Source organism: Penicillium arizonense (genome assembly GCF_001773325.1).
Source record: "Penicillium arizonense strain CBS 141311 chromosome Unknown PENARI_contig003, whole genome shotgun sequence".
In the NCBI taxonomy this organism is placed as follows: Eukaryota; Fungi; Ascomycota; class Eurotiomycetes; order Eurotiales; family Aspergillaceae; genus Penicillium; species Penicillium arizonense.
In genome coordinates, this window is record NW_019173280.1 from 64,370 (window position 1) to 89,572 (window position 25,203).

At 50.0% G+C, this 25,203-nt stretch overlaps 9 protein-coding genes across 9 annotated transcripts; 5 read left to right on the forward strand and 4 right to left on the reverse strand.

Moving 5' to 3' along the window:
* Positions 1 to 40: 40 nt before the first annotated feature.
* On the forward strand, positions 41 to 2,518 carry PENARI_c003G08622 (ATP-dependent 6-phosphofructokinase; the record flags this gene model as incomplete). Its single annotated transcript, XM_022628601.1, has 2 exons — positions 41 to 781; positions 842 to 2,518. 2 exons carry the CDS (start codon positions 41 to 43, stop codon positions 2,516 to 2,518), a joined length of 2,418 nt encoding a protein of 805 aa, XP_022491288.1.
* A 643-nt stretch (positions 2,519 to 3,161) lies between these two features.
* Positions 3,162 to 4,749, reverse strand: isn1 (IMP 5'-nucleotidase ISN1; the record flags this gene model as incomplete). The annotated part of the gene is made up of 8 exons (XM_022628507.1): positions 3,162 to 3,254; positions 3,300 to 3,439; positions 3,485 to 4,279; positions 4,329 to 4,476; positions 4,529 to 4,543; positions 4,594 to 4,614; positions 4,665 to 4,675; positions 4,725 to 4,749. 8 exons carry the CDS (start codon positions 4,747 to 4,749, stop codon positions 3,162 to 3,164), a joined length of 1,248 nt encoding a protein of 415 aa, XP_022491520.1.
* A 377-nt stretch (positions 4,750 to 5,126) lies between these two features.
* Positions 5,127 to 5,783, forward strand: PENARI_c003G01435 (uncharacterized protein; the record flags this gene model as incomplete). The annotated part of the gene is made up of 1 exon (XM_022628096.1): positions 5,127 to 5,783. One exon carries the CDS (start codon positions 5,127 to 5,129, stop codon positions 5,781 to 5,783), a length of 657 nt encoding a protein of 218 aa, XP_022492121.1.
* A 200-nt stretch (positions 5,784 to 5,983) lies between these two features.
* PENARI_c003G12430 (putative MFS quinate transporter) lies at positions 5,984 to 7,806 on the reverse strand (the record flags this gene model as incomplete). The annotated part of the gene is made up of 4 exons (XM_022628857.1): positions 5,984 to 7,057; positions 7,110 to 7,238; positions 7,288 to 7,477; positions 7,529 to 7,806. The coding sequence occupies 4 exons, from the start codon at positions 7,804 to 7,806 to the stop codon at positions 5,984 to 5,986; spliced, it is 1,671 nt and encodes a 556-aa protein (XP_022491826.1).
* Positions 7,807 to 8,892: 1,086 nt separating this feature from the next.
* PENARI_c003G07045 (putative MFS transporter) lies at positions 8,893 to 10,588 on the reverse strand (the record flags this gene model as incomplete). Its single annotated transcript, XM_022628493.1, has 4 exons — positions 8,893 to 9,311; positions 9,365 to 9,996; positions 10,044 to 10,284; positions 10,336 to 10,588. The coding sequence occupies 4 exons, from the start codon at positions 10,586 to 10,588 to the stop codon at positions 8,893 to 8,895; spliced, it is 1,545 nt and encodes a 514-aa protein (XP_022491837.1).
* Positions 10,589 to 11,562: 974 nt separating this feature from the next.
* On the forward strand, positions 11,563 to 13,884 carry PENARI_c003G06760 (fungal specific transcription factor domain-containing protein; the record flags this gene model as incomplete). Its single annotated transcript, XM_022628469.1, has 7 exons — positions 11,563 to 11,567; positions 11,647 to 11,863; positions 11,918 to 12,415; positions 12,499 to 12,662; positions 12,722 to 13,020; positions 13,069 to 13,292; positions 13,342 to 13,884. 7 exons carry the CDS (start codon positions 11,563 to 11,565, stop codon positions 13,882 to 13,884), a joined length of 1,950 nt encoding a protein of 649 aa, XP_022492147.1.
* Positions 13,885 to 14,663: 779 nt separating this feature from the next.
* On the forward strand, positions 14,664 to 19,377 carry PENARI_c003G09804 (putative ABC multidrug transporter; the record flags this gene model as incomplete). The annotated part of the gene is made up of 13 exons (XM_022628688.1): positions 14,664 to 14,867; positions 14,917 to 14,961; positions 15,019 to 15,181; positions 15,238 to 15,485; positions 15,537 to 16,118; positions 16,177 to 16,645; positions 16,696 to 17,580; positions 17,635 to 17,810; positions 17,861 to 18,262; positions 18,318 to 18,524; positions 18,581 to 18,740; positions 18,789 to 19,228; positions 19,279 to 19,377. 13 exons carry the CDS (start codon positions 14,664 to 14,666, stop codon positions 19,375 to 19,377), a joined length of 4,080 nt encoding a protein of 1,359 aa, XP_022491964.1.
* Positions 19,378 to 20,264: 887 nt separating this feature from the next.
* On the reverse strand, positions 20,265 to 23,165 carry PENARI_c003G10808 (uncharacterized protein; the record flags this gene model as incomplete). Its single annotated transcript, XM_022628754.1, has 6 exons — positions 20,265 to 20,400; positions 20,512 to 20,804; positions 21,266 to 21,439; positions 21,495 to 21,719; positions 22,174 to 23,066; positions 23,123 to 23,165. 6 exons carry the CDS (start codon positions 23,163 to 23,165, stop codon positions 20,265 to 20,267), a joined length of 1,764 nt encoding a protein of 587 aa, XP_022491569.1.
* A 221-nt stretch (positions 23,166 to 23,386) lies between these two features.
* PENARI_c003G05806 (DASH complex subunit ASK1) lies at positions 23,387 to 24,872 on the forward strand (the record flags this gene model as incomplete). Its single annotated transcript, XM_022628402.1, has 4 exons — positions 23,387 to 23,474; positions 23,530 to 23,636; positions 23,695 to 24,679; positions 24,736 to 24,872. 4 exons carry the CDS (start codon positions 23,387 to 23,389, stop codon positions 24,870 to 24,872), a joined length of 1,317 nt encoding a protein of 438 aa, XP_022491847.1.
* Positions 24,873 to 25,203: the final 331 nt, after the last annotated feature.

Sequence of the window (25,203 nt, forward strand, 5' to 3'; positions counted from 1 at the left end):
CCTTTCTGACCTGTAGAGGTCGACAGCTTCAATTGATAACATGGAGTCCGTCAAGATTCCTACCCAACCGGCGAAGAGACGCCGTATTGGTGTCCTCACTTCTGGTGGAGATGCCCCCGGTATGAACGGTGCTGTGCGGGCCGTTGTCCGTATGGCAATCCACTGCGACTGTGAAGCCTACGCTATTTTCGAAGGATACGAGGGACTGGTCCACGGCGGCAACATGATCCGCCAGCTGCACTGGGAGGATGTCCGTGGCTGGTTGTCCCGGGGTGGTACCCTGATCGGCTCTGCTCGGAGCATGGGCTTCCGGGAGCGCGCTGGCCGTATGAAGGCTGCAAAGAACATGGTGCTGCGGGGTATTGATGCCCTCGTGGTGTGTGGTGGTGACGGCAGTTTGACTGGTGCCGATGTTTTCCGCGCAGAATGGCCCGGCTTGCTGTCTGACCTCATCGCCGCGGGTGATCTGTCCGCAGAGCAAGTCGAACCTTACAAGGTGTTGAACATTGTCGGCCTGGTGGGTTCCATTGACAATGATATGTCTGGCACAGACGCCACTATCGGATGCTACTCGTCCTTGACCCGCATCTGTGATGCTGTCGACGACGTATTCGATACCGCCTTCTCCCACCAGCGTGGATTCGTGATTGAGGTCATGGGCCGACACTGTGGATGGCTTGCATTGATGTCCGCGATCAGTACCGGTGCAGACTGGTTGTTCCTTCCCGAGATGCCTCCCAAGGATGGATGGGAGGATGACATGTGCTCTGTTATCACCAAGGTGAGTGGTGCCCGAGTCATGTTGACTATTTTGTATACTGATGCACATGTGTCCCAATAGAACCGTACCGAGCGAGGCAAGCGCCGCACCATCGTTATCGTTGCCGAGGGAGCTCAGGATCGCCAACTGAACAAGGTTTCGAGCTCGAAGATCAAGGATATTTTGACAGACCGCCTCGGCTTGGATACTCGAGTCACCATCCTGGGTCACACCCAGCGAGGTGGTGCAGCATGCGCCTACGACCGCTGGCTCTCAACGCTGCAAGGTGTGGAGGCTGTTCGTGCCGTGCTGGAAATGTCACCCCAGTCTCCTTCGCCCGTCATCACCATCCGCGAGAACAAGATTATGCGTACCCCTCTGATGGAAGCAGTTCAAGCAACCAAGGACGTCACAGCGAGAATTGAGAACAAGGAGTTCGAAAAGGCCATGGAGATGCGTGATGCTGAGTTCAAGGAATATTACCACGCCTACCTGAACACCGCCACCCCAGAGCACCCGAAGATGATCCTCCCAGAGGGCAAGGTAGGCCTCAAATCCCCAGCCCACGGGGGCTTCACAGGATTGCGAGATACTGACTACGCACAGAGAATGCGCATCGCTATCATTCACGTCGGTGCTCCCGCAGGTGGTATGAACCAAGCGACTCGTGCCGCCGTTGCGTACTGTCTGACCCGTGGCCACACCCCGCTGGCTATTCACAACGGTTTCCCCGGACTGTGCCGCCACCATGACGACAAGCCAATCAGCTCCGTTCGTGAAGTTAGTTGGCTGGAAGCCGATAGCTGGGTCAACGAGGGTGGTTCGGATATTGGAACCAACCGTAGCCTCCCTAGCGCTGATATGGAGAACACTGCCAAGTGCTTTGAACTGTACAAGTTCGACGCGTTGTTCGTGGTTGGTGGTTTCGAGGCCTTCACGGCTGTCAGCGAGCTGCGCCAGGCCCGTGAGAAGTACAATGCCTTCAAGATCCCGCTCATCGTGCTCCCAGCTACCATCTCTAACAACGTTCCCGGAACTGAATACTCACTGGGAAGCGACACCTGTCTCAACACCTTGATTGTCTTCTGTGATGCCATTCGTCAATCCGCCTCCTCTTCTCGCCGTCGTGTCTTCGTGATTGAGACTCAAGGCGGCAAATCTGGATACATCGCGACTACTGCTGGTCTGGCAGTGGGTGCCGTGGCAGTGTATATCCCCGAGCAGGGTGTTGATATCAAGATGCTTTCACGCGACATCGATTTCCTCCGCGACAACTTCATCCGCGACAAGGGCGCTAACCGTGCGGGTAAGATCATTCTGCGTAACGAATGCGCCTCGGGTACCTACACTACCCAGGTGATTGCCGATATGATCAAGGAGGAGGCAAAGGGACGCTTCGAGTCTCGTGCTGCTGTCCCCGGTCACTTCCAGCAAGGTGGAAAGCCGTCACCTATGGATCGTGTGCGTGCTCTGCGCATGGCTATAAGGTGTATGCAGCACATCGAAGGATACGCGGGTCAAAGCCGTGATGCCATCGCCGCTGACCCCTTGTCCTCTGCCGTCATTGGAGTCAAGGGCTCCCAGGTCTTGTTTTCACCCATGGGCGGTAAATCTGGCCTGGAGGCCACCGAGACTGACTGGACTCGCCGTCGCCCCAAGTCTGAGTTCTGGCTTGAGCTGCAGGATGTCGTCAACGTCCTGTCTGGCCGCTCTAACCCCACCGGCAACGAGGGCTGGTCCTGCTATGAGAGTACGTAAACACGATAACCCCTTATTGCTTCTTCACCTACCTCGATTTTGCCTTGAGGATCGACCCCCTGGATTTGGCCATGTCTCACATCCTTTTGCAAATGTTGACGGTTTCTTTCGCTTGCTCTCCAGATCCTTTGACAGTTCAATCTGTTCCCTCAGTCCCCAACTCCCCCTGAAGAGCCTTCTACTTATGAGCCTTCAAGCTTCTTCCAACCAACAGTGGAATCCACACCGATACCCAGGACTCTCTGAAGGTTTCTCCCAACACTGCACTGGCCGGTAAGCCACCTGCTGACTTTGAGTCGGCGGTCGTAATGGTGCACGTCCTTTACGCTTTGTATGATGCTATGCAATAAAACCCCCAGACCCAAGCTTGGCTCTAGGTAACATTTATGCTTGGGAGTTTGGGTGAATTTTCTTTCGTTTGATACGATTCTCTCTTCTGTACTCCCAAGACTCTTGGCCCGTTGGACCTAGACAAATTTGCAGGTAGAATTCTCAAATGCAATGACTTTAAATAGAACTAAACTGCGCAACCAAATAGAAAGTGCTAGCCAAGATGCAAAAAGTATTCTTGCCTCTGCCTTCGAACTAAATGACCAAAAATGACCAATGCGATGCGGAATGGATTACTTGTGGTGGACGGTCTTCACTTCGAGTGAACTGCCTTCTCTAGCTCATCCAAGAGCTCCACAGTCTCAGCAGGACTCGCAATCCAGGCGGTCGTAGATGCAAGACGGGCCTGTAAGGTTAGTCTCATTCGCAGTGAAGGGTAGTCTGCTCATACCTTGAAGTCATTAGCACCTGCTGACAGGAACTGATCGCCAACATGCAGTGTTTTCGATGGATCAATGCCACCGAAATATTGCTGACAAGCACGCACGCCCCAGGACTTGTCACCAATATCCACAAACACATCATTTCCGCCTATTCGGAGTCAGCTTGTACATCTCTCGTGTCCGAAGAACATACCGTTGAAAGCACAGAAGGGCAGCCGCGACCCCACAGTCGATCGCTGCACTGTATTTTGCACAACCAAGACAGTTTCTTCCAACTGTTCTCGATTGATGCGCACGCCGTTGACGGGGTAGACACCCACAGCACGATCCTTGCGCAGAACAGCGGCTGGCAGACTGAGGTTATCGGCACAAGCACGTAATGCCGACTCCGCAATATCGAGCAGCTGGGTAATATCATTATCACTCCAGGCTCGCATCTCCTCCAATAGCCACTCGTCCCGCGGTACATAGGCTAACCGGGCCTCCGAGGTTGGGTCATAGCGAAACAAGAAATTGCTCTCGCCACCCATGACAATCAACCCCTGCTTTTGGGCAGTGGTCAGCACGGTCGAATAGTGCATCGCATCCAAAAGCCCCTGCAGTCGCTCGTAGTACTTGGGCGCCTCGGTGTATCCGGCCGCTGTCACAATGCCGACCTTGCGATCCTGTTGCAGGAGTCGCAGAATTCGTGGAATGACTATGTTGTCGGCAGTAAGGCAAGCGCCATCATCATAGAGAGTTACATCTCCATCGAAGGTGACTAATTGCACCTCACTGGAGCGGACCAGACCCAATAGCTGGGCGGAGTTCAAGATGAGCCGGATATCGTTGAACGACGGAGCGACGAACCTGCGCCGACTGATAAACCGTTGCTGATCCTGGTACTTGAAGGCATCCTCCAGATACAACTGGGTGAAAAAAGTACCGACCGTAGGCACCAGCAAATTCAACTTGGATTTGCCAGGGGCGTTGCGTTCATGGTGATGGACTTCCATGTATCAGTTGAAGCAATGGCGATTTCTTGATAAATCACTTACTATGATCGAGCATCAGATTCTCTACATCGCGCATAATCTCTGCGTAGCGCAGGTGGGTGTCGGCGGCGACCGATTTCAGGCCTTCGCCATGTTCCTGGTAGATGGCGGTGGGCTGGGAATGCAAAACAAAGGGGACAGCCAGGAGACCCTAGAGGAATCAGAACAGTTCCACCAGTACACAAGATAAGCGTAGAACATACTTTGATCCATTCAATCTGCAAGCCCGTCAGCACAAATCCCCAGTTTTCAAAGAATGAAGTCTTACTAGTTGATCCCGACGATGGGTCTACTGCGGAGTCAGTGAGGGTGCCGGAAATGACCTCGGGGGGATCATACCTTGAGAGCATCTAGAATTGGTCAGCTGAAGTACCCCAAGGAAGCAAACGAGTCATTTACATTCAACGCGATAGCGGGTCGTCATGGCGAAGGTGAAGTTGATGAGATGTTGATGAGTGCACGTCCCCCGGTGACTCATGACTGACTCAAGGCCAAACTCCCTTGGCGCTTTGTCCTCAACTTACACTTCACATTGGTCACATTATTCTCTCCAATACGAAACTTTGAGGCCTAGAAGACTTCCAAGAGTCATTGTGACTCTATGCCGGAGCCTTCAGGCAGCACTGCCACGGCATCCTATTTGGAGGTAATAACTTACACATTGAGAGCTGACATGAGTATAAAGTCTACAGTACTCTGTTGCGACTATCAGAGTCCACCAGAATCCCTTCCTATATTGGTATAACCTCGAATACCCTCAAAAACAAAAGAATGCTCCTTGCATCTATACACACTCCAGTCATGAATACAGCCAATCCTCCAGCATACTCCCCGTCGGAAGACTTCAACTATCTCATGGAAAAGTCCGAGTCCCCCATGATCCTTCCGCGGGAAGATGAACCTGGGTTTGCCACCGCGTCAGCTCTCAGCAGAGGTCTGCAGGTACCCTCCCGCACCGGCCACTGCACATCGGGCTTCGAGTACCCAGAAGAATTGTCCCACTATGGCGTCTCGCAAGACAACTGGGCAGACTTCACACAAGTGGTCTGTGAAGAAGCCAAGCTATCACGCCAACAATGGACCACAGTGGTCGGGAAAGGTCTCGGGACCTTCGCAGTCGGTGGGCTAATGGTCGGTCTATTCGGTGCTGTTCCCGCAATTTTCGTGGCCCGAAATGCCAGACGCCGACAGGAACAGCGGAATTTGGTCTATGCGCTGGCAGGGGTTCAGGGGGAACGACTATCTCGACACATTTCACATTGGAATGAGACTTTCTTCCGACCCAAGGGCATTTTGATACGTGTTGATTTACCGAATGAATACCTCAACGACGTGCAAAATATGGATATTCACACCGGTGCGAGCTCGCTCCAGTCTAGCTCAAAAGCGCGGGACAAGGCGGGTCTGAAGGCGAGGATTGTGATTATTCCTCTGGATGGGTCAAAGTCGAGCCCTTAAGAGTCTACATACTCGGGGCTTTAAAAAAAAATATAGAGTAAATTAATGTCGAGACGTGATATAGTGATAGACTTGGAAATATTGTGCACTTATTGGACCTTCATAAAAAAGTTCATCAATCGTGATAGTATCATTGTCCAGGAAAAAAGTCACCCAGGTCAACACCGGAAATATTCAAGTAAAAAGCTAGATAGCCACACTCAACGCTCGGCGTCCTGTCTCTCAACGTGCTGGGCAGTTCCGTGCGACTGGGTCATTACCTCCATCTTCTCATTGACAACCTGATCACGCTCCTCGGCATCCCTGTTACCATGTAGGCCGATCTTGTACCATGGCAGAGCGAAGAGGCGATCCATGCTCTCCAGCGATCGGCCTGACGTCTCTGGAATACTGAACCACACCCAGATTCCACCCAGAACGGTGATAGCAGCAAAGCACCAGAAGGTACCCTTGGGGTCAATTCCACCCTTTGCCACCGGAAGCAGCATGTTGGGTACCGCGCGTGCATTACCATACTGGTTAGCAAAGTGCAAGGTCATGGCCATTGACGTGCAAAGCGCACGAATGCGAAGGGGGAACAACTCTGCCGTCAACAGGTACTGCATGGAGTTCCAGCCCAGAGCCCATCCGAATCCAGAAAGATAGATCATGGCTATGGCGCCTTCACTGGCACCCTTCTTCGCTTCCGGGAGTATAAAGCCATCAAGCACACCCATTTCAGGGACAGCAGTCAAGAAGCCGGCGATATAGACCATGGCGATACCCTGAAGGGTGATACCCAACAGCAAGGCACGCTTACGTCCAATGACATCGACCAGGAACAGAGCACAGAGAATGGCAGCAACCAACTTGACGATTCCGAAGACGGCAGTGACAAGCAGACTCTCGTTCTTTCCTGTGACTCCAAGCAGCTTGAACAGATCAGGAGCGTAGACAGTGATACTGCCAGCACCGGACCACTGGGAGAGGAGTTGGGCCATGAAGGTAAGGTAGACTCGGTAGAGGTTGGAGGGAACCAAGAAGGTCTCCTTGAGCACGCCGATCGGACCAGATCCCATTGTGGCTTCCATCTCAGCGTCATGTGAGGTTTGGATAGCAGTGATCTCCCGCATAACATAGTCATCGTCGGCAGGCAGGCCACGGATGCGCGAGAGGTTGGAGATGGCCTTGTCGAGTTGGCCACGCTTGACCAGGTATCGAGGGGATTCGTACTGCACAAAGGAGAGGAGGAAGATTATGCCGGCAAACATGATATGGAGAGATGTGGGGACCAGCTATATCCAGTCAGTATCCGTCTCGAAAGTCTTTAGCAAAGAGTATACATACCCAGCGGTTGTGTGTCTTGTCACCCAGGTTAAGTTCACAGCCATAGTTCGCAAAGTATGCCAGCACAATGCCCAGATAGACAAAGCCAGTAAAGACACAAGTGCAAAGACCACGAATGGAAGCGGGCGCCTGATTTCAGGAGTTAGCTGTGCATGAAGCCGTTGCACGAGTTACTTACAATCTCAGCAAGATAGACGGGGGCGACGACTACTGTCTGACCAACACCGAGACCAGCAATAAAGCGACCAGCATAGACAGCACCAAGACTGCCAGAGTTACCCATGAAGATAGCAATTCCGATCATCCAGATGATGCACAGCTGGCGCGTGGCCCAGATACGACCGATGCGATCACAGACTAAGAATGCACTGCAACTCGTTAGTGGGATATAAAATAGCCCAGGCACTGATCAGACGTACAAGAGAGCACCACCGACGGATCCAATCTGGACCATCGCCGTGACATTGCCCTTGATGTTGGTTTGTTCAATCTTGCTGTATGTATCATAGTGGATGTATTTCTGGAAATCCTTGGAGTTGAAAGCACCAGAGATCAGACCCTCATCGACACCTCGGGCAGCGCCCATCAGGCCGAATGAGATAACGGCAAACCATAGTCGCCAATTGAAGACCTGCTTGGGTTCGCCCAGGTCCTTGAGACGGAAGATATTGACTGGTTTCTTTGCTCCACCGGCCATGATAAAAGGAATCCGCAGTGGGTGAAAAAGAAGATTGAGGTACAGCACGAGAGGAAAAAGAAGTGAGAGCAAAGGGTTTTATAGTCAAGGGGGGACCCCAGTCCATGTGGGGAAACCTGGGGGAGGATAGTAAGTCTGTTAGACCAGTTAGACAAAGAACATTACTCGCTTCCTCTTCCCCTCCCTTTCATCTCCCCGGAATTACTCGACCGATCATCGGTGTTTTACAGATAGCCAAGGCTGGGGAACAGCGCCAAGAGAGCTTGGATCCCCCGCCAACACGATCGACGCTCATTTGACGGCAACGCCGTGTCGGTTCCTTTTTGGTCCCGAAGTGACACCGAGAACTGAGCAGCCCGGGATGATACCGTGAACAACCTCACCATTTCCCCCCATTTCACTCTTGTTGTCTGTGACTTGTTCCTGTATGTATTGCACCTTGCATCTGGCTTCGCAATGTCGGTATTTCGACCGCCAAGAGACAGGTACCGCGTCTCCACGTGTTGAGTTGACTTTTTCGGAAAATGTCCGAAACTGTCATCGAGATGTGTCGGGGGGCGAAAACCTGGAGAGTCTCCATCCCTGACCGATATGAAGTCTTCGATTGGCTCGCGGCCCTCCAGTCCACTCTAGGAAGATACGCCGGTCCTTGGCGTGGGGTGCGCATGGACATGCCGATCCCTGGACTCTATCTCTCTCTCTCCCTCTCCCTCCTTCTGGGTGAAACCGGCGACTTCCGTGCCGAGAAGTCTTGAACTTTCGGTGAGGCATATAATCTTATTAAACTCTGTCAGGTGCCGATGTCAGGAACTTTGGGCTTGCAGGGATCTAGAATCATGTCCGTTCCTCGGCCTTTGATCTGATCTACGGGCTCGCATAGGGCAGATTAAGTCAATGAACACCTGGAGAGTGCATACATAAATGATGCAAATAACAATATTTTGGCATTGATCGGAATTAAAGAATACCATTCAGGTATCTATGTAGAAAATAATTACAACCCCAACACCAGAACAAAGCCAGCTCGTCACCGAGAACCGGAAGATAGTAGCACACATTCGGTACCGAGTTCAACATCGGCTGAGCCTAGGGTCGCCAACGGAATCCTGGATTGCGCCAGTCGAGGTCCTGAATCTGTTTGCGCGAAAGTCCCGCCAAGACACCGGCCACATCCACCCGCCCGCGGCGGCGATTGTCCCAGGCCATGTACATCCACAAGGAAGCACCGAGCAGGAGGATCGTGCTTGAGGTTGCCAAGTTGAGCCCATTTCCAATGTGGTAATTGGGAGCGTCGGAGGGAAGGAAAGACCACGTGCTAATGAGGCCACCCACATTGCCAAACATAACAGTCGTGCCAATAGCCGATGATCGCGCCGTATCGGACACTACATTCGCCGAGACATGGGCCGTACATAGCGCACCAAAGGCAAAAGCCCCGCTGGCGATGATAAATGTGGCCCCATATCGTACCATGCTGTTTTCGCTAGCGAGGAACATTATATAACCTATATTCTTCCCATTAGACATGTCTTTCGGAGATTGGCGGGGCAGTTCTTACCAGTCATCATCAGCGGTGGACTGATAATGAAGAAGATGAGTCGATTGTCGAAGCGCCAACTGAGGAAGGGGAACAACACGGTGAAGAAGCCTCCGACAACATACGGAGGAACCGTGTGCAGTTGCTGAGAAATCACAGTGGCATGAGGATAGATAGTCTTCACAATGGTGGGCGCAAAGAATCCAAGACCCTGAACGGTGATGTTGTTCAACAGGAAAATGAATGCCGTGGTGATGGTCACTGGACTGAAAATACCACGCAAGGTCTTGGTTACGTCCAGCTTGTCGAGGACTTCCGTCGTGCCAACGCGCTCGGACTTGACACGGGCAACTGCCAAATCTTTTTCTTCCTGTGAAAGCCACCGAGCCGTCTCCGGTCGGTCGGTCAAGGTGAAGAACGCAATAACACCAATTCCAATGGTGATAATACCCTCAATAGCGAAGATCATTCGCCAAGTCTTGAGAGAGCCGAAATGATCGAGCTTCAGGATGCCCGAGGCCAGGAGACCACCGAAGGCTCCGGCCAGCGGAGCCATGACAATGTACAATGACAGACGGAAGGCAAGTTCACTTCGTCTGTACCAGCGAGAGAGGTAGTATGCAATTCCAGGCAACAATCCTGCCTCAAAAATGCTACGAAAGGTCAGCAATGGCACCGGTGTTTGTCTCGGCGGACGTACCCCAAAAGGAAGCGGACACCAGATGCGCTGTGAATATCGTGCACAAATGCCGTCGCGACAGAGCAAATACCAAATCCAAGGGTAATGGCCGGAAGCCACCAACCTGGACCGACCCATTTGCACATCAGATTACTTGGGATTTCAAAGATAATATACGAGATAAAGAAGACCGAGAGCACTTTGTTGTAGTCATAGCCCACAAGGCCAAGATCCTTGTCGAAGCCAGCCAGCTTGGCGTTTCCTATTCAGGGGTTAGTCGGCTCACGAGTGAGAGAGAGGATGGCCTGCGCACCGATATTGGCTCGGTCAATAAAGCAAAACAGATACATCACAGCAACTGTTGGAACGATGTACAAATCGATCTTCAGCCGCAATCGTGACTCGGCGGCCTTGTCAAATTCTACAAGAGCTTGACCATATTCATCGGTGGCCAGATGGCCCCTTTCCGCCGCATCATGGGCAACATCTCCCATCATACTCTCCTTGTGATGGGCGAGGGCCTTCTCGTCGCTGACCGGCACAGTGCCCGTCTCGACATTGGCCATGTTCAAGGTGATGAACAGACTCGGGGTCTGGGGTAAGGAGGGTAGGGGCGAGAAATGCTTTGGGTGATAAATACGGGGCTAGGGTCAGCTGAGGACAGGCATTATATAGCTTGCATGGCAAGCCGATCGGAAGAGCCGAAGAGAGAAAGGAAGTCTGGGTTTGCGGGGGGAAAGCCGTGTGAATCTTGGCTCTTCGGCACTTCCTGCATAAATCCCAATCTCAATACGCTGTTTGCCAAGAGTGGGAATGAAGCGTGGCATGTGTGGAAGTTAGCAGGGTCCTTGGCGCGACAAAGGGAGATCCCTGAAGGCCCAATCATAATGGCGGTTCCCAGTAGTTGACAGGCATCAGTCGGGTCAAAACACCTTTGGCCATGGCCTTCGATGACAAGCAGACTTGGTCAGTACCCCACACTGGCTCCGGCTTCCCCAGACTTTCCGGATCCTCATCTCAGAATCTGGGGAATTTCCGACCCAAACCGACTTTTAAGTGCCGAATCTCTCATCCGACCCTCCCCGGGCTTGATGCTGACCAGCCACATCCAAGAATGTGCCAGTTCGAGGCATTGGATTTGCCGAGGCCTCATAAATGCCAAGAACCCATTAGGGGGGCGGCTGCGCGACCCGCGGTAAGTTGGGAGGCAACTCGCTAAATAAAGTTGGCAGGTCAAAATCTTCCGATCCGAAGCTGATCCGATCGGATGGAGGGTCTGGGGAATGGCGATATAGGGCATATTCGACTTGATTCCTAGATGAGCAGCAAATCAGATCACAGACATACATATACCTTTCAATAGCTTAACTGTAACATCCACCAGCGATGTCGGCTGAGTCATCTCGGTCAGCTGACTCCTTATGTCATCCGGATATCCGGATCAAAAGCTTCGGATTAAACAACTGCATGTCTTCCCCAAGTACTTTTGAGACATGGACGAACATCCTCCAGGTTGGCGGATCCCTCGCGCTTGCCAAGAATGTCGTAAGCGCAAAATCAAGTGTAATGGCTCCAATCCGTGAGTGCCCTGGGATAGCTTCATTGCTTCGTACTAATCCAACAGGTGCAAAACTTGTCAATCGCGCAATACAGAATGTGTATACAGAGACTACATTCGGCATCGACGCAAGAAAAATGAATATGGAGACTCCAGTCCGAGGAACTCACCTCGTCCAGAACCGAGCTTGGCTCAATCCTCGTCACAGCGGACACCAACTGTCATGCAAGGTTTCACGAAGAGTGTCTCGGCAACACATCAGGCTTCTCCGTCATGCTCAATGGTACGTGCTCTAAACAATATGATCGATAATATATCTCTAATTGACCATTTGTAGCAACTGTACTATGGGCCTACTTCTCATTTTTCTCTAATGCAACACATCTATAGAGATCTCGTGTCCCATCCGACTGCCCAGCCTGAATCGTCTGAGGGAGTTGTCGAAGCCTCAGCAGGCTTGGATCTATTCTCGTTTCGGCGGATCTTCTTTGGGACACCCGATTCATATGAAAACAACAAGTCTAACGGGATAGGGGATGTCCCAGTGATGTTCCTGCCCTATGACCTGGCCAAGTTGTTCATGTCGAGATTTCTATCATCCCTATATCATATGATGCCGCATCGTCCCAAAATATGGTATGAACAGTGTCTCGACCGACTATATCATTCTTCTCCCACGAACACTTTAGATACCCTCACTCAGGCGATCATCTTGCTCGCCATGGCGTGTACATCACTTGGCACGGATCACTTTGCCTGGGGCGATATACTGTTTGAGCGTGTTAAGGCTTCAATGACACCATTTGATGATGTGGTCAATCTTCAAACCATTCAGGTGTCACTGCTCATGATAAGTCACCCTTCTTCTATGTTTCTTCACGTGCGCTGACATGCCCTGGTTGATACGGCAACTACCAGAATGAACAAGGTCGTCCCAATTCGGCATTCTTACACCTCGGCACGGCTTCTAGGAAGGCCTTGGCAGCTGGAATGCACAAGGATGTTCCTCACGGTATTGATCAATCACCGGAAAACCTTGAAGAACGACGAGTCACATTTTGGTCTCTTTACGCTTACGAAACGTGCGTATTATACCCTATATGTGGTTCAAGTATCACACTCGTTAATACAAAAAGAACAGCTGGTTTTGCTTTCATGCAGGTCGCCCTTCGTCTCTGTCACTGAAGGACGTCGCAATTGACGTGGCACAAGATCCCTTCATTCGATTATTGGCAGAGCTCTGCAAAACCATTACTCGGACCTCCGATGAAATTTATGGTCAGCGGCATGAGTCTTTGTTGCATATGTGGAAAGTGGCACGAACCATAGCAGATGACCTCCGTGGCCACGAAGCCCATATGAGACAAGCTTTGAGGATTGGTCTTGATTCTGGTATCCAAACGGGATCCCTTGGGGTTCGGCAAACGATATTCACCACCCGTAAGAAACATACCGACAGAATTTTGGCACTTATCTGACATCACTTAGTATACTATCATACCATGCTTCTCACATTCCGCCCGTTTTTGATATTCCGTGGTCATTGGCAGCGTGACCTAAAAATGTCACTTAACAGATCCAAGGTCAATACCACAAATCGCCCGACAGAAACGCCATCTTGGCTCAATGAAGCTTGTAATCATGCTACCACTGCTGCCCAGAAAACAATTCATCATCTGTGCGAAGCTTCCAGACTCAATGACCTGGTTCGAGTAAGTGAAATGTCAGTCGTTTTGAAACCTCCCACTCACCGTGATATAGCAACTTCGCTACCACGGCTATTTTATAGGAAGTTCCACTTTCACCCTCATTTACGAATTTATTCATAATCCGAGTGTCGCACCCACCTACCTACCATGGGTATACGCTTCAATGCAAAATCTTGCCTCAATGCGCGCAGGGGATCCTGTCACAAGCACAATATCAGCCCTTCAGACCGTACTTTGCAAGATCAACGCAACATACGGATGGTCTTCATATCCGTCGATAGTTGGAGGACAAATCACGCAGCCAGAAATGACAACAGCCACACAACAAGGACTTTCCCGCAAACGCACTAACAGTTCAGTCTTGAATGACTCTGCTTTATCTCAAAATCCGTCCTTTGGATATCGCCCAGATCTGCCGGTATCACCTTGGAATCTCCCACAGCTTGACATGCCAGAAACGGGAGGATCTGGCGGATCTGGAGAGGAGTTACTTGATTTTACGCAGTCTGATATGGGCTGGGACTTTGACTTTTCCACCATGGATCTTGAGGCGTTCTTTTCTGTATATCAGTCCAATGACGCACCGACCTTTTGAGGAACGTTAGGCCAAACAACCCCTTACATGGAGAAACATTTGATACAAAAATCGGCTAATTGGGATGGATGCTGGGCCGGGTTTAGGTAATTTTTTGATCTTTTTCAAACGTCATTTAGCAGCTATCCTTAGATATTTCGGGAACTTTCTACAGACCTAATCCATTGAAGTGGACCAAATATGTTGATAGGATACCGGCAGCTGACTCACGGTGGAATAAAACTCGGTCGATGGCGTAAATCCGTGCATGAAGAGAATGACAAATGATCTACTGGGTCTACCCCTGTTTTATACTAAGAAAAGAACCCACGGGCACCGAAGCCTTCATTCGTGAACGCCAATCGTTGGTTTTCTATATCCGAGTTCCAGCGGATCCTTCTTGTAGAGCTCTAGAAGCCACGGAAATCGGCTTGAAGACCAATGAAAGATCGCTATTGCTAGGGTGGGTCTTTGGGGTGGTCCGAGTGTATATATCCGAGTAGCTCGGGTATACGATATCCATGCTAACACGTTATTTTCTAGGGCTAACTGATACATCAAGGTATATCGGGCGTGTACCGTTCTCGTTTTAACTGTATGCGTATCTAGATCCGGGCAGATCCACACATCTCGGCATTATGGATTTACAAGGTATAGACCCAATAAATCTGCAATATAAGAGTTCCTGGACGCCTCCTTGAGATACGGAGATAATTCTGCCTCTATAATTGTACCTGAACCAACCTTCAGATTGATCTTGAATAATCTGCCGCAATTTTAGTTGGCATCTCCTGCCCGTAATGGAAACCCCATCTTCGGGCACAGCAACCCCAGTCGACCTGGAAAACGGGCCAGGCCAGATTCGCAAGCGACTGACAGTGACTTTCCGTGACCTCAATGTCCGAGTAACGGCACCAGATGCCGCATTAGGAAGTACACTATGGTCTGAAATCGATCCGCGACAACTCGGAGGCCTGATCAAGCGCGGCGATCGCCCCAAAAGAGTAGGGCTACCTCCACAAATTGAGGAGTATATACTTACATATTTTTCAGACTATTCTCAAGGATATTGGAGGCCAAGTCAAGCCTGGAGAAATGGTATGCTTTAATACTCAGATCCCTAACGGCAATAAGATGAAGTGCTAACTTGTATAGCTTCTTGTTTTGGGACGTCCAGGCTCTGGATGTACATCCCTACTCCGTGTCCTTGCAAATGACCGTGATAGCTTCGACGAGGTCTCCGGTACCACTAACTATGGAGCTATGGACCATAAAGAAGCAAAGCGCTATCGCCAGCAAATCATGTTCAACAACGAAGGTATTCAATTGCCGTTGAAGCCATATTTAACCCAGTAGTAACGTCCTTTTTCCTAGATGATCTTCATTTTGCATCGCTATCTGTGAACCGAACAATCAAATTCGCTCTTCGCAACAAAGTTCCCGATGAACGCCCAGATCATTTGAGAAACCGCAAGGATTTTGTCCAAGACCATCGTGATGGCATCCTGGATTCACTCGGAATAGGACATACGAAGAAGACCATGGTCGGTAACGAATTTATTCGAGGTGTTTCTGGTGGCGAACGCAAGCGTGTCTCGTTGGCTGAAGTCATGGCTGGACAGGTGAGTCTACGAGCTTCGAATCGGCTGTAATAGATACTAAATTAAATGCAGAGCCCTGTCCAAATGTGGGACAACCCTACTCGAGGCTTGGATTCCAAATCAGCTGTGGAATTTGCTCGTATGCTCCGTCGCGAAGCTGATCGCAATGACAAGACTATCGTCACTACAACCTACCAAGCTGGCAATGGGATTTATGATCAGTTCGACAAGGTCCTGGTATTGGCTGAAGGTCGGGTCACATACTACGGCTCTCGTCGTCTCGCGAGACAATACTTCGAAGACCTCGGATTCATCTGCCCAAAGGGCGCCAACATCGCCGACTTCCTTACTTCAGTTACCGTCTCGACTGAGCGCACCGTGCGACCCGGTTACGAAAAGAAAGTGCCAAACACTCCCGAGGAATTTGAGTCCTGCTACCACAACAGCGCCGTCTACAGAGAACAGCTCGATGCTATTGTTCCCCCGGAGAAGCTCACTTATGAAACTGAAGACCTCAAAATGGCGGTGGCCAGTGAAAAGGGAAAACAACATATTCCGCGGAAAACAAGTCCTTACACAGCCAAACTCTGGTCCCAGATTGGCGCCTGCACAGTTAGGCAGTTCCAAATTATGTGGGGAGATAAATTTTCACTGGTAAGTTGGGATATATCTATGGTGGTTCGAGAATTAGTGCTAACTGCTACATCTTCAGATGGTCAAGGTCTGCTCTGCAATCATTCAGGCTCTTGTGTGTGGTAGTTTGTTCTACAACCTGGCAGAAGACAGTAGTTCTATCTTCTTGAGACCAGGCGTTCTATTCTTCCCGGTACTTTACTTCTTGCTCGAATCACTGTCCGAGACGGTAGGATCGTACATGGGCAGGCCGATTTTATCACGCCAAAAGCGATTTGGATTCTATCGCCCGACAGCCTTTGCCATCGCCAACGCCATAACTGACATTCCCGTTGTGATTATACAAGTTACCTGCTTCTCATTAATCTTGTATTTCATGGCTGCCCTGCAGATGGATGCCGGAAGGTTTTTTACATTCTGGATTATCGTTATCATGCAGACACTGGCTTTTATTCAACTGTTCCGATCAGTGGGTGCTGTTTGCAAGACGTTCGGAAATGCATCCAAGATCTCTGGCCTGCTGTCCACAGTCTTCTTTGTCTATGGAGGTAAGAATACCACTGATCAACATGATGGACAGGAGACTTACAATCAACAGGTTACCTCATTCCATTCCAAAAGATGCACGTCTGGTTCCGATGGATCTTCTATCTCAATCCCGGTGCATATGCGTTTGAAGCTTTGATGGCGAATGAGTTCGTTGGCAGGACCTTGAAGTGTATCGAGCCAGATTACATTCCTTATGGAGCTGGATACTCAAGCTCGGCATCTCCACACCGTGGATGCTCGGTTCTTGGAAGTGATGACCAAGGCATGATCGATGGCGCGAAATACATCAAGGAGCAGTACAGTTACTCCTACCATCACATCTGGAGAAGCTTTGGAATCCTCGCTGGTTTCTGGATTTTCTTCATCTTTTTGACTTCCACTGGCCTCGAATTACGAAACAACCAAAGCGGTTCTTCCGTTCTGCTTTACAAGCGTGGCAGTGAGAAGAAGCAAGAAGACGAGACCTCGCAGCCACGAGAACTAGCAGACCCAAGTGCTCTCCTAGGATCTGTGAAGCAATCAACCTTCACTTGGAAGGATCTCGACTACCATGTGCCCTTCCACGGCGAGAAAAAGCAACTTCTCAACAAGGTCTTTGGATTTGTCCAACCCGGAAACTTGGTTGCTTTAATGGGAGCGTCTGGTGCTGGCAAAACGACCCTCTTGGATGTTCTGGCCCAACGAAAGGACAGCGGAGAGATTATTGGATCCGTCTTGATTGATGGTCGACCTGTCGGAATCAGTTTCCAGCGAACGACAGGATACTGTGAGCAGATGGATGTACACCTCGAAACCGCTACTGTCCAGGAGGCTCTGCGCTTCTCGGCCACTCTTCGCCAACCATCTACCGTGCCATATGAAGAGACGATTGCTTATGTTGACCATATCATTGACCTTCTGGAACTGAGGGACATTAGTGACGCTCTGATTGGAGGTAAGTCTGCTTGAGTTTACAAAGCTGTGAGCTTAAATTCTAACATGCACATAGTGCCCGGTGCTGGTCTCAGTATTGAACAGAGGAAACGTGTTACGCTTGGTGTCGAACTTGTCGCAAAGCCTACATTGTTGTTTTTGGATGAACCTACTTCCGGTCTTGATGGACAAAGTGCGTTCAATATTCTGCGTTTCCTCCGACGTTTGGTCGATGGAGGGCAAGCTGTTCTGGTAAGACACACATGTATAACCAGACATCTTTCGGGTATTAATTTATCCAGTGTACTATTCATCAACCTTCTGCGGTGCTATTCGATGCGTTCGACGGTCTTCTATTGTTGGCGAAGGGTGGAAAAATGACATACTTCGGAGAGACAGGCAAGGAATCACACAAGATTCTTGAATACTTCGCCAAAAACGGAGCACCATGCCCACCGGACGCCAACCCTGCCGAACACATCATTGAAGTTGTCCAAGGAAGCGCCACTGACAAAACGGATTGGGTCGATGTTTGGAACAAATCAGAGGAGCGTGAAAAGGCACTCGCCCAATTGGACGCACTCAATGCGTCCAGCAAAGCCGCCGCGGATTATGTTGAAGATACATCCGACTATGCGACCTCTCACTGGTTCCAATTCAAGGAGGTCTCCAAGCGCCTCAGCGTCCATATCTGGCGGTCACCGGTACGTTGCCACAAAAGCATCCTACAAGACAGGACTCGAACTAACCTATCTACAGGACTACATGTGGAACAAGATCATTCTTCACATTTTCGCCGCGCTTTTCAGCGGCTTCACTTTTTGGAAAATTGGAGATGGCACCTTCGCCCTTCAGCTCAGGCTTTTTGCCATTTTCAATTTCATCTTTGTTGCCCCCGGCTGTATTAACCAGATGCAACCGTTTTTCTTGCACAACCGAGACATTTTTGAAACCCGAGAGAAGAAGGTGAGCACCTCCGTCGATGTTGTGATATGTCCAAAGCTGATGATATGTCCATATAGTCCAAAACCTACAGTTGGATTGCATTCATTGGAGCGCAGACGATCACTGAGATTCCGTACCTGATTATCTGTGCCACGCTATACTTCCTGTGCTGGTACTTCACCGCGGGATTCCCTGCCACGGCGAGTATTTCCGGTCAAGTTTACCTTCAGATGATTTGTAAGTGCCACTGTATTCAAATGCCGATTGGCACTAACAAGAAAATAGTCTACGAGTTCCTCTATACCTCCATCGGACAGGCAATTGCGGCCTATGCACCGAATGAGTACTTCGCTGCCGTCATGAACCCAGTTCTCATTGGTGCTGGCCTGGTCAGTTTCTGTGGTGTGGTCGTCCCGTACTCATCTATGCAGCCATTCTGGCGCTACTGGATTTACTACTTGGACCCTTTCACCTATCTGGTTGGTGGTCTTTTTGGTCCAGTAATCTGGGATGTCAAGGTCAAATGCGAGGCTTCAGAGTTCGTGGAATTTACTGCACCTTCAGGCCAGACTTGCGGTGACTACATGGCCGATTTCCTCGCGACGCAGACTGGCTACCTGCTCGACGCAAACTCCACCGGAACATGTTCGTTTTGTCAATTCTCTCAGGGTGCAGACTACGCGAAAACATTCAATATTCGGGAAAAATACTATTCTTGGAGAGACGTGAGTACTCCGTCGGCTTCACCTGTTCCACTTACTGATGTATTTTCTAGACTGGCATTACGGCCCTTTTCTGCATTTCCTCTTATGCCCTGGTCTTTTTGATGATGAAGCTCAGAAGCAAGAAGACGAAGAGTGCGCGCTCCGAATGAGTGATCCCCGCGGATCATGATAATCATGCTTTAGGCAATATAGCCTGGGCCAGCATCTTCCCAATATTCAACCTACAAGGTGTAATCCAGCTTTTGCCAAATTTGATACTGCCGGTGATACTCTGCTTTCTGATCTCTTTCTCATTTTCCCCCTCAATTCTTGTATTTGCATTTTCATCCTTTATTAGTCTTCTTCGCCTTACGCAAAGGCAGAAAGGCAACAATCATTGCATTGGAGCGGAGGCAGCGAGCGGTTTGAAGAAACAGAACAAATGCATATAGAAGTGACCTGTGTTGATAAATATACCATATAAAGTTAGACGCTTTTTACCTACTTATTTCTTGCTGTTGGAAATATCTTTTACCTTTCTCTTCCCTTCTCATTTACTTTGGTTTTTGTAAAGTATATATATTGAGTCCTTTAAGCGTAGGAGTGAAATATCACCGAATTAGAGCACGGATATGGGAAGTATCTTCCTGGACCAAAGGTTGATTCACATGCACAAGTTCTACAGCCCAGAAGAAGAACATGATTCGCACACATTCCATTTGTTGAAAATCATGGTACAACGATGTTGAACTCCTCATCAAAACTCACAATGAGAGACAACAACTTCGCAAAGTTTGAACGATCTCCGAATCACTCTCTATGCCTCCAAATATTCCCGTGGCTAACAACAGCAACGGCTGAGATGGGACATCGAGCATGAGTAGTCGGTCGTACCAAACTGTGGCTCTCCCTGTTTCGACCCAGTCCGATGGATTAAAGCCCCGTTGCTGGCAACGAGACGGCATTTCTCCTTTATATCAGTCACATACAAATCGATCGTGGAATCACGTTCCTATGCTTTATAACCGTCGACTCGCACAGCAATGGAAGCAAAGAGCTAATGAAGAGACAGAGCCATTAGTATCTCCGTCTGGTCGGAGAGTAGATTCTTATGAAGCGTTTGACCGCGTAGCTCACCAGCACCAGACAGGTAAAAGTTGCGCCACGGGCCGTTCTCGGAGCCGAAGCCGAGTCTTTCTTATGTTGAAGCCAGCATAATTTTCTCGGCTTTGTTTTCTGGATCGGAGAAAACAACATGATTCAGAAGTGTGGCCGCAAAGCGTAGGTCTCCTTGCTTCACGTACCCTTGAGCCTTCTTAATGACTTCTTCAGCACCACCCATGCAATCAACGTAGCGTCTCGCAGATTCAACTGGTGGGTGTTCCCACACATGAGATGGATTACCGTCAGACCAGGTCATATAGCGTTGATAGATTGCCTTGAGGTTGTGACTGACTGAGCCGTAGAAGCCTTGTGTATGCCAAGCCGTCTGGAGTTTTGGTGGAAGCGTGAAGTCTTCGGCGATCTCAATACCAGTGAGTCCTTGGTACATCAAACGGACTGTCTGGTCATGCAAAAAGGCATAGAGGTCCCGTTGCTGAGTGAGATAAGTGTATACCCTCTCTTTTCCCCATCGTCCAATGACGCGAAGTGTATGCAACTTCTGTTTTCTCTGAATAAAGTGAGATTGACTCATCCAAGTAAGATGACCACGCAAGCGCATCTCTGACAGCTACCCCTCGAAGAGTCGAAATATTGTGGAGACATTGAGTGGCGTTCTCGGCCATGCACATCGTCCAGAGATGAGGAAGAAGTTCATCTCAGCCGGTGCCTCTGTCCCAGGCGTAACTTGGAAGATTAGTTCCACGCCATCGATAACCTCAGTCTGAACCGTGTGAGTAACATTGAGATTTGGCGGGACGATAGTAATGGTGCCTGAGAAGACGGTTGCACATAGTCCGGCACTGATCTGGCCCCGGGGACCTTTGGGCAATTCGTTTCCATATATATATCCAGCTCTGCGAGCCATAGCTTGCCTGCGAAGATGTTTTCACTGACAGCATGCTCGAGGGACCCACGAGGAGCAATTACTGGAACTTGAGACGCTTCGCTTCTGGATAATATGCCCTCTGCTCCGCCAAAATGATCAGCGCTAGAGTGCGTGTAGAGCATGCCGTTCAGGGCTTTGTTGCCACGGTTCTTGCGATAAATCTCAAGGGCAGCGTTTGCACACTCCACCGAAGTAAGACGAGTCGATCACAATGATTCCTTTGGTCCCCTCAATCACCGTCATATTGGAGAGATCGAAGCCTCTGATCTGGTAAATGCCATCGACAACCTTGTAAAGGCCTTGTTTGGCAACAAGTTGAGCCTGTCGCCATAACTCCGGGCTGGCAGTTTCAGGAACAGGCTCAGACAGGAAGTTGTAGATCTCATTATCCCAGACGACTCGACCTGAGCCATCTTCGATGATACACGGATCAAGACGATCAATAAAAGCGTGATCTGTGTCCTGAAAAGACTGCACGTCATCAAACGAAGGCTCTATCTTTTATGTTCCTGAAATATTTGGAAGGCAGGAACAAATTAAATGGGGATGATGACATGTGAAGCAGTACTCAGGGTCTATGACGGGGATATCTGGGGAAGAGTGAACTCCACCCGGCATATCCGCAACTCCCAACTTGGAGCACACTGGGTCGATTATCCACAAATATTGCATACTTAGCCTTAAAGCGGTTACTCTGCTCACTGAATTGCCTCGATGGGCAAAGTATTGTATTAAATCAGCAGAATTATCAAATCAAAATGGAAGAGCAACCATAAATGAGTCGCGCCATACTCCAACCATAGCAAATCCATATCTAACCAAGTCAGCTCACGCCATAAGATAATCCATCCGTTCCCATAATGTCCTAATCCCATCATAGCAACCGTTGATGACCGGCATCCTCGCTGCTAATTACACTTCCAACCTCAGACCAGCTTGCAGGAGTAGCTGCGCCGCCAACCGAGCGCCCACCAAGATCACTAAGAGTACCATCCGAGGTTTCATCGTTGAATCCTCCGATGTGGCTAAATGTTCCAGTTGTAGAAGGGGCAGCCGAGACATCATGGGCAGACTGAGCATCTCCATGACCGAATCCATCTAAGTCCGCAAGTAGATCATGCTGGTAAGTACTGTTGACTGCAGAATGAGGGTGAGCATAGTACACCTGCTGGTGGTCTTCTGTATGGCTCGAGCCAGAGGAGCCAGAGGCGGATTGGGGTGAGCTGGGCGAGAAAGGGTCAAAGAGGCTATCATGATCAAGTGCTTCGGAAGTAGGCGTAAATTGAACAATAGACTCCGACGGATCGTTTGAAGCAGGAGTTGAAGGAATGTCGAGATGCAGCCGATCTCGGTCCATGTTAGAGGAGTCAACCTGGATCTGTTTACCTCCTCGTCGGAAAGCGCCCGAGGTACCGATATCGACTCCGGTCGAGCTAGCGCCAGCTCCTGTGCTGGAATGGGCACCAGAGGCATTGTCTTTAGGTGTGCGCAGGTTGCCATCGCTGTCGACGAGTGCGTCAAAACTACCAAGAGATCGGTCTGACTGGGCCTTGCGCCGTGATTCCATAAGCGTACTTCGTCGCATAATCTCCGCACGAGCAATTCGTCTGCGTTCTTCGGCGACCTCTCCAACTTCCTCGGTCATAGAAATGTCCTCCCTGGTCAACTCTTGTGGTTGGATCTCATCGCCGAGGTTATGCAGAGCTAAGGCAATCTTGCGCCGCGAGGTAGTCACCCATTGCTTAAACTGCGGAGACTCGTATACGGCGATGCCTGCTGCGACGAGAACAGAGACAGTGATTATGATACCTGCTGGGGTTAGTATAGGGCTGATAAGAGTCCGGATGATCCGGAAGGTCAAAAACCAGGAAAGCAGAAGCCTGTACCTTTTGCAAGCGGTGCTGGCATGACGACTCTCAACTATCCCTCAAGTAATCCCACCTGGATAGTGAAGAAGATAAGATGATGGCGCTCTGATGCTCTGATGCTCTGATGCCTGCTTATCATGCCACATGACCCCACCCAGCCCTTATCCTCATGCCCTCACACACCGCTTTGGGTTCCCCGCGTCGACGTGACTTGAGCTTCCATTCAGCTTCCATTCCAAGCTCAGTTGTTCTTTCACGGCCATGTCTCGACCTTCTCAGGCCCAGCGGCCTTTGTCTCTCACTGAGGAACTCGAGAAGTTGGAACAATCTATCACCCTGACGCTGCAAGGTACGTCAAAACACAAAAAGTAAACAAACAAAGCACTTACCCCGATGTCTTGCAGAGATCGACCACAACTTCAGCCAAGCTCATCGGATTGTTACTACGAGTATCTTACCTCTTGTGGAACAATACACGGAGCATTCCCGGGATGTCTGGGAGGGTTCCAAGGTGAGCAGGTCTCCGGGGAGTATATCAACCAGACTCACATTTACTGACTCCGCCTCAGTTCTGGAAGCAATTCTTCGAAGCTAGTGCCAACGTATCTCTGTCCGGCTACGAGGAATGTAACAATGATGAAGATACCGTGCAGGAGCCTACAGCCACGGAGGAGGAACTGTCCGCCGACATAACCCAAAGCATCAGCCTGGATGAGACGATATCACAAGAGTCGCCCTCTTCTCAGCGCCTTGGCACCCCATGCCATGATCATGGAGGTGATCTGGATCTGACGGATCTTGCAATCTCCTCCCATAGCACTCCACGCGCCCAAACCCAACATCACCCGGCCGATGACGATATCACGACCTCCTCCATGGACTATTCCTCATCCTACGAGAACCTGAGGAAACAAGTCAATGAGTCAGAAGCCCCGTTCGATATCCAAGACTCGTCAACTCTCCCATCCACCCCAGGCCGACAGCCATTTTTCCCGCGCGGCGTGTCTGCCAACACCCCGATGTCCTCGCCGTTCATCCCCCCTGCGTCTTCCGTTCGCCAGCCAACCACCCAAGACCGTCGATACCAAAAGACTTCAGACCCAGTCCTCCACCAAATGCTCGACAAAACTTACCGAGTGCAAGCTACACCCCTTGGAAAGGGATTCCGTAACGTCGGCGGAGGCACAAATACCCGATCCAAATTCAACATCACCCCAAAGCCTGCCGAGTCTACCTCCCGATATGGATATGACGACTCCCCGATTTCCAGCCCGGAACCCGAGGCGCCTCAGCTTCACTCGGAGATCTTCTCATCTCCTATCAAGGGTTTCGATACCCCGGGCACGAACCGCAAGAGACGGACAAGCAGCAGTCGCATGCGCGGGATTCCTAAACCTGGCATGAGCGTGTTGACACCTGCCAAGAAGTCTGCAGGCAAGTCGGCCATGTGGGATAGCGATGATGACCTGGATTATGACGACGATGATCTTGGGCCCAGTCCGCCAAAGACGATGCAATTTCATATTCCTCAGAGTCGACTCATGAGGACTCCTGGTAAGCCTTTTGGGATTCTGTCTTTTTTCTGGTATTAAGCTAACTTTATGTTCTAGCCAAGGAAGCTTCTAAGCGCATTGTAACTGATTTGCTCGCTACTGCGGGAGCTGGTGACATTACAGATGACTTTGATGACGATCAGAGCCCAAGCGTGATCCGCCGTATGGAACGGCTGGAAGATGAAACTTTCTAATCTTATTCCCTGAGAGGTATCTTGGCTAGGATGTCTGTGATCTATCCGGGGCTCCGGTTTCCTGTTTATTTAGTGTTACAATGCCCGTATTAGGCTCCTATACCCACGTCACCATATCATGACCGATATCTACTATACTATCTCGTGCTACCTGAATGTACCATTGTATAAATCGAGTGAATCAATGGAGCAGAGAATAAGATTCAGAATATAATCTTAAGTAGTATCATACAGGTGGACACGATCAAACTAATGTCACTTTTAAGGCTGCGCGAACCCTTTAGACACGAATAAGGAAACGCCAGAAAGAAATGCGAAATTATGTACGGGC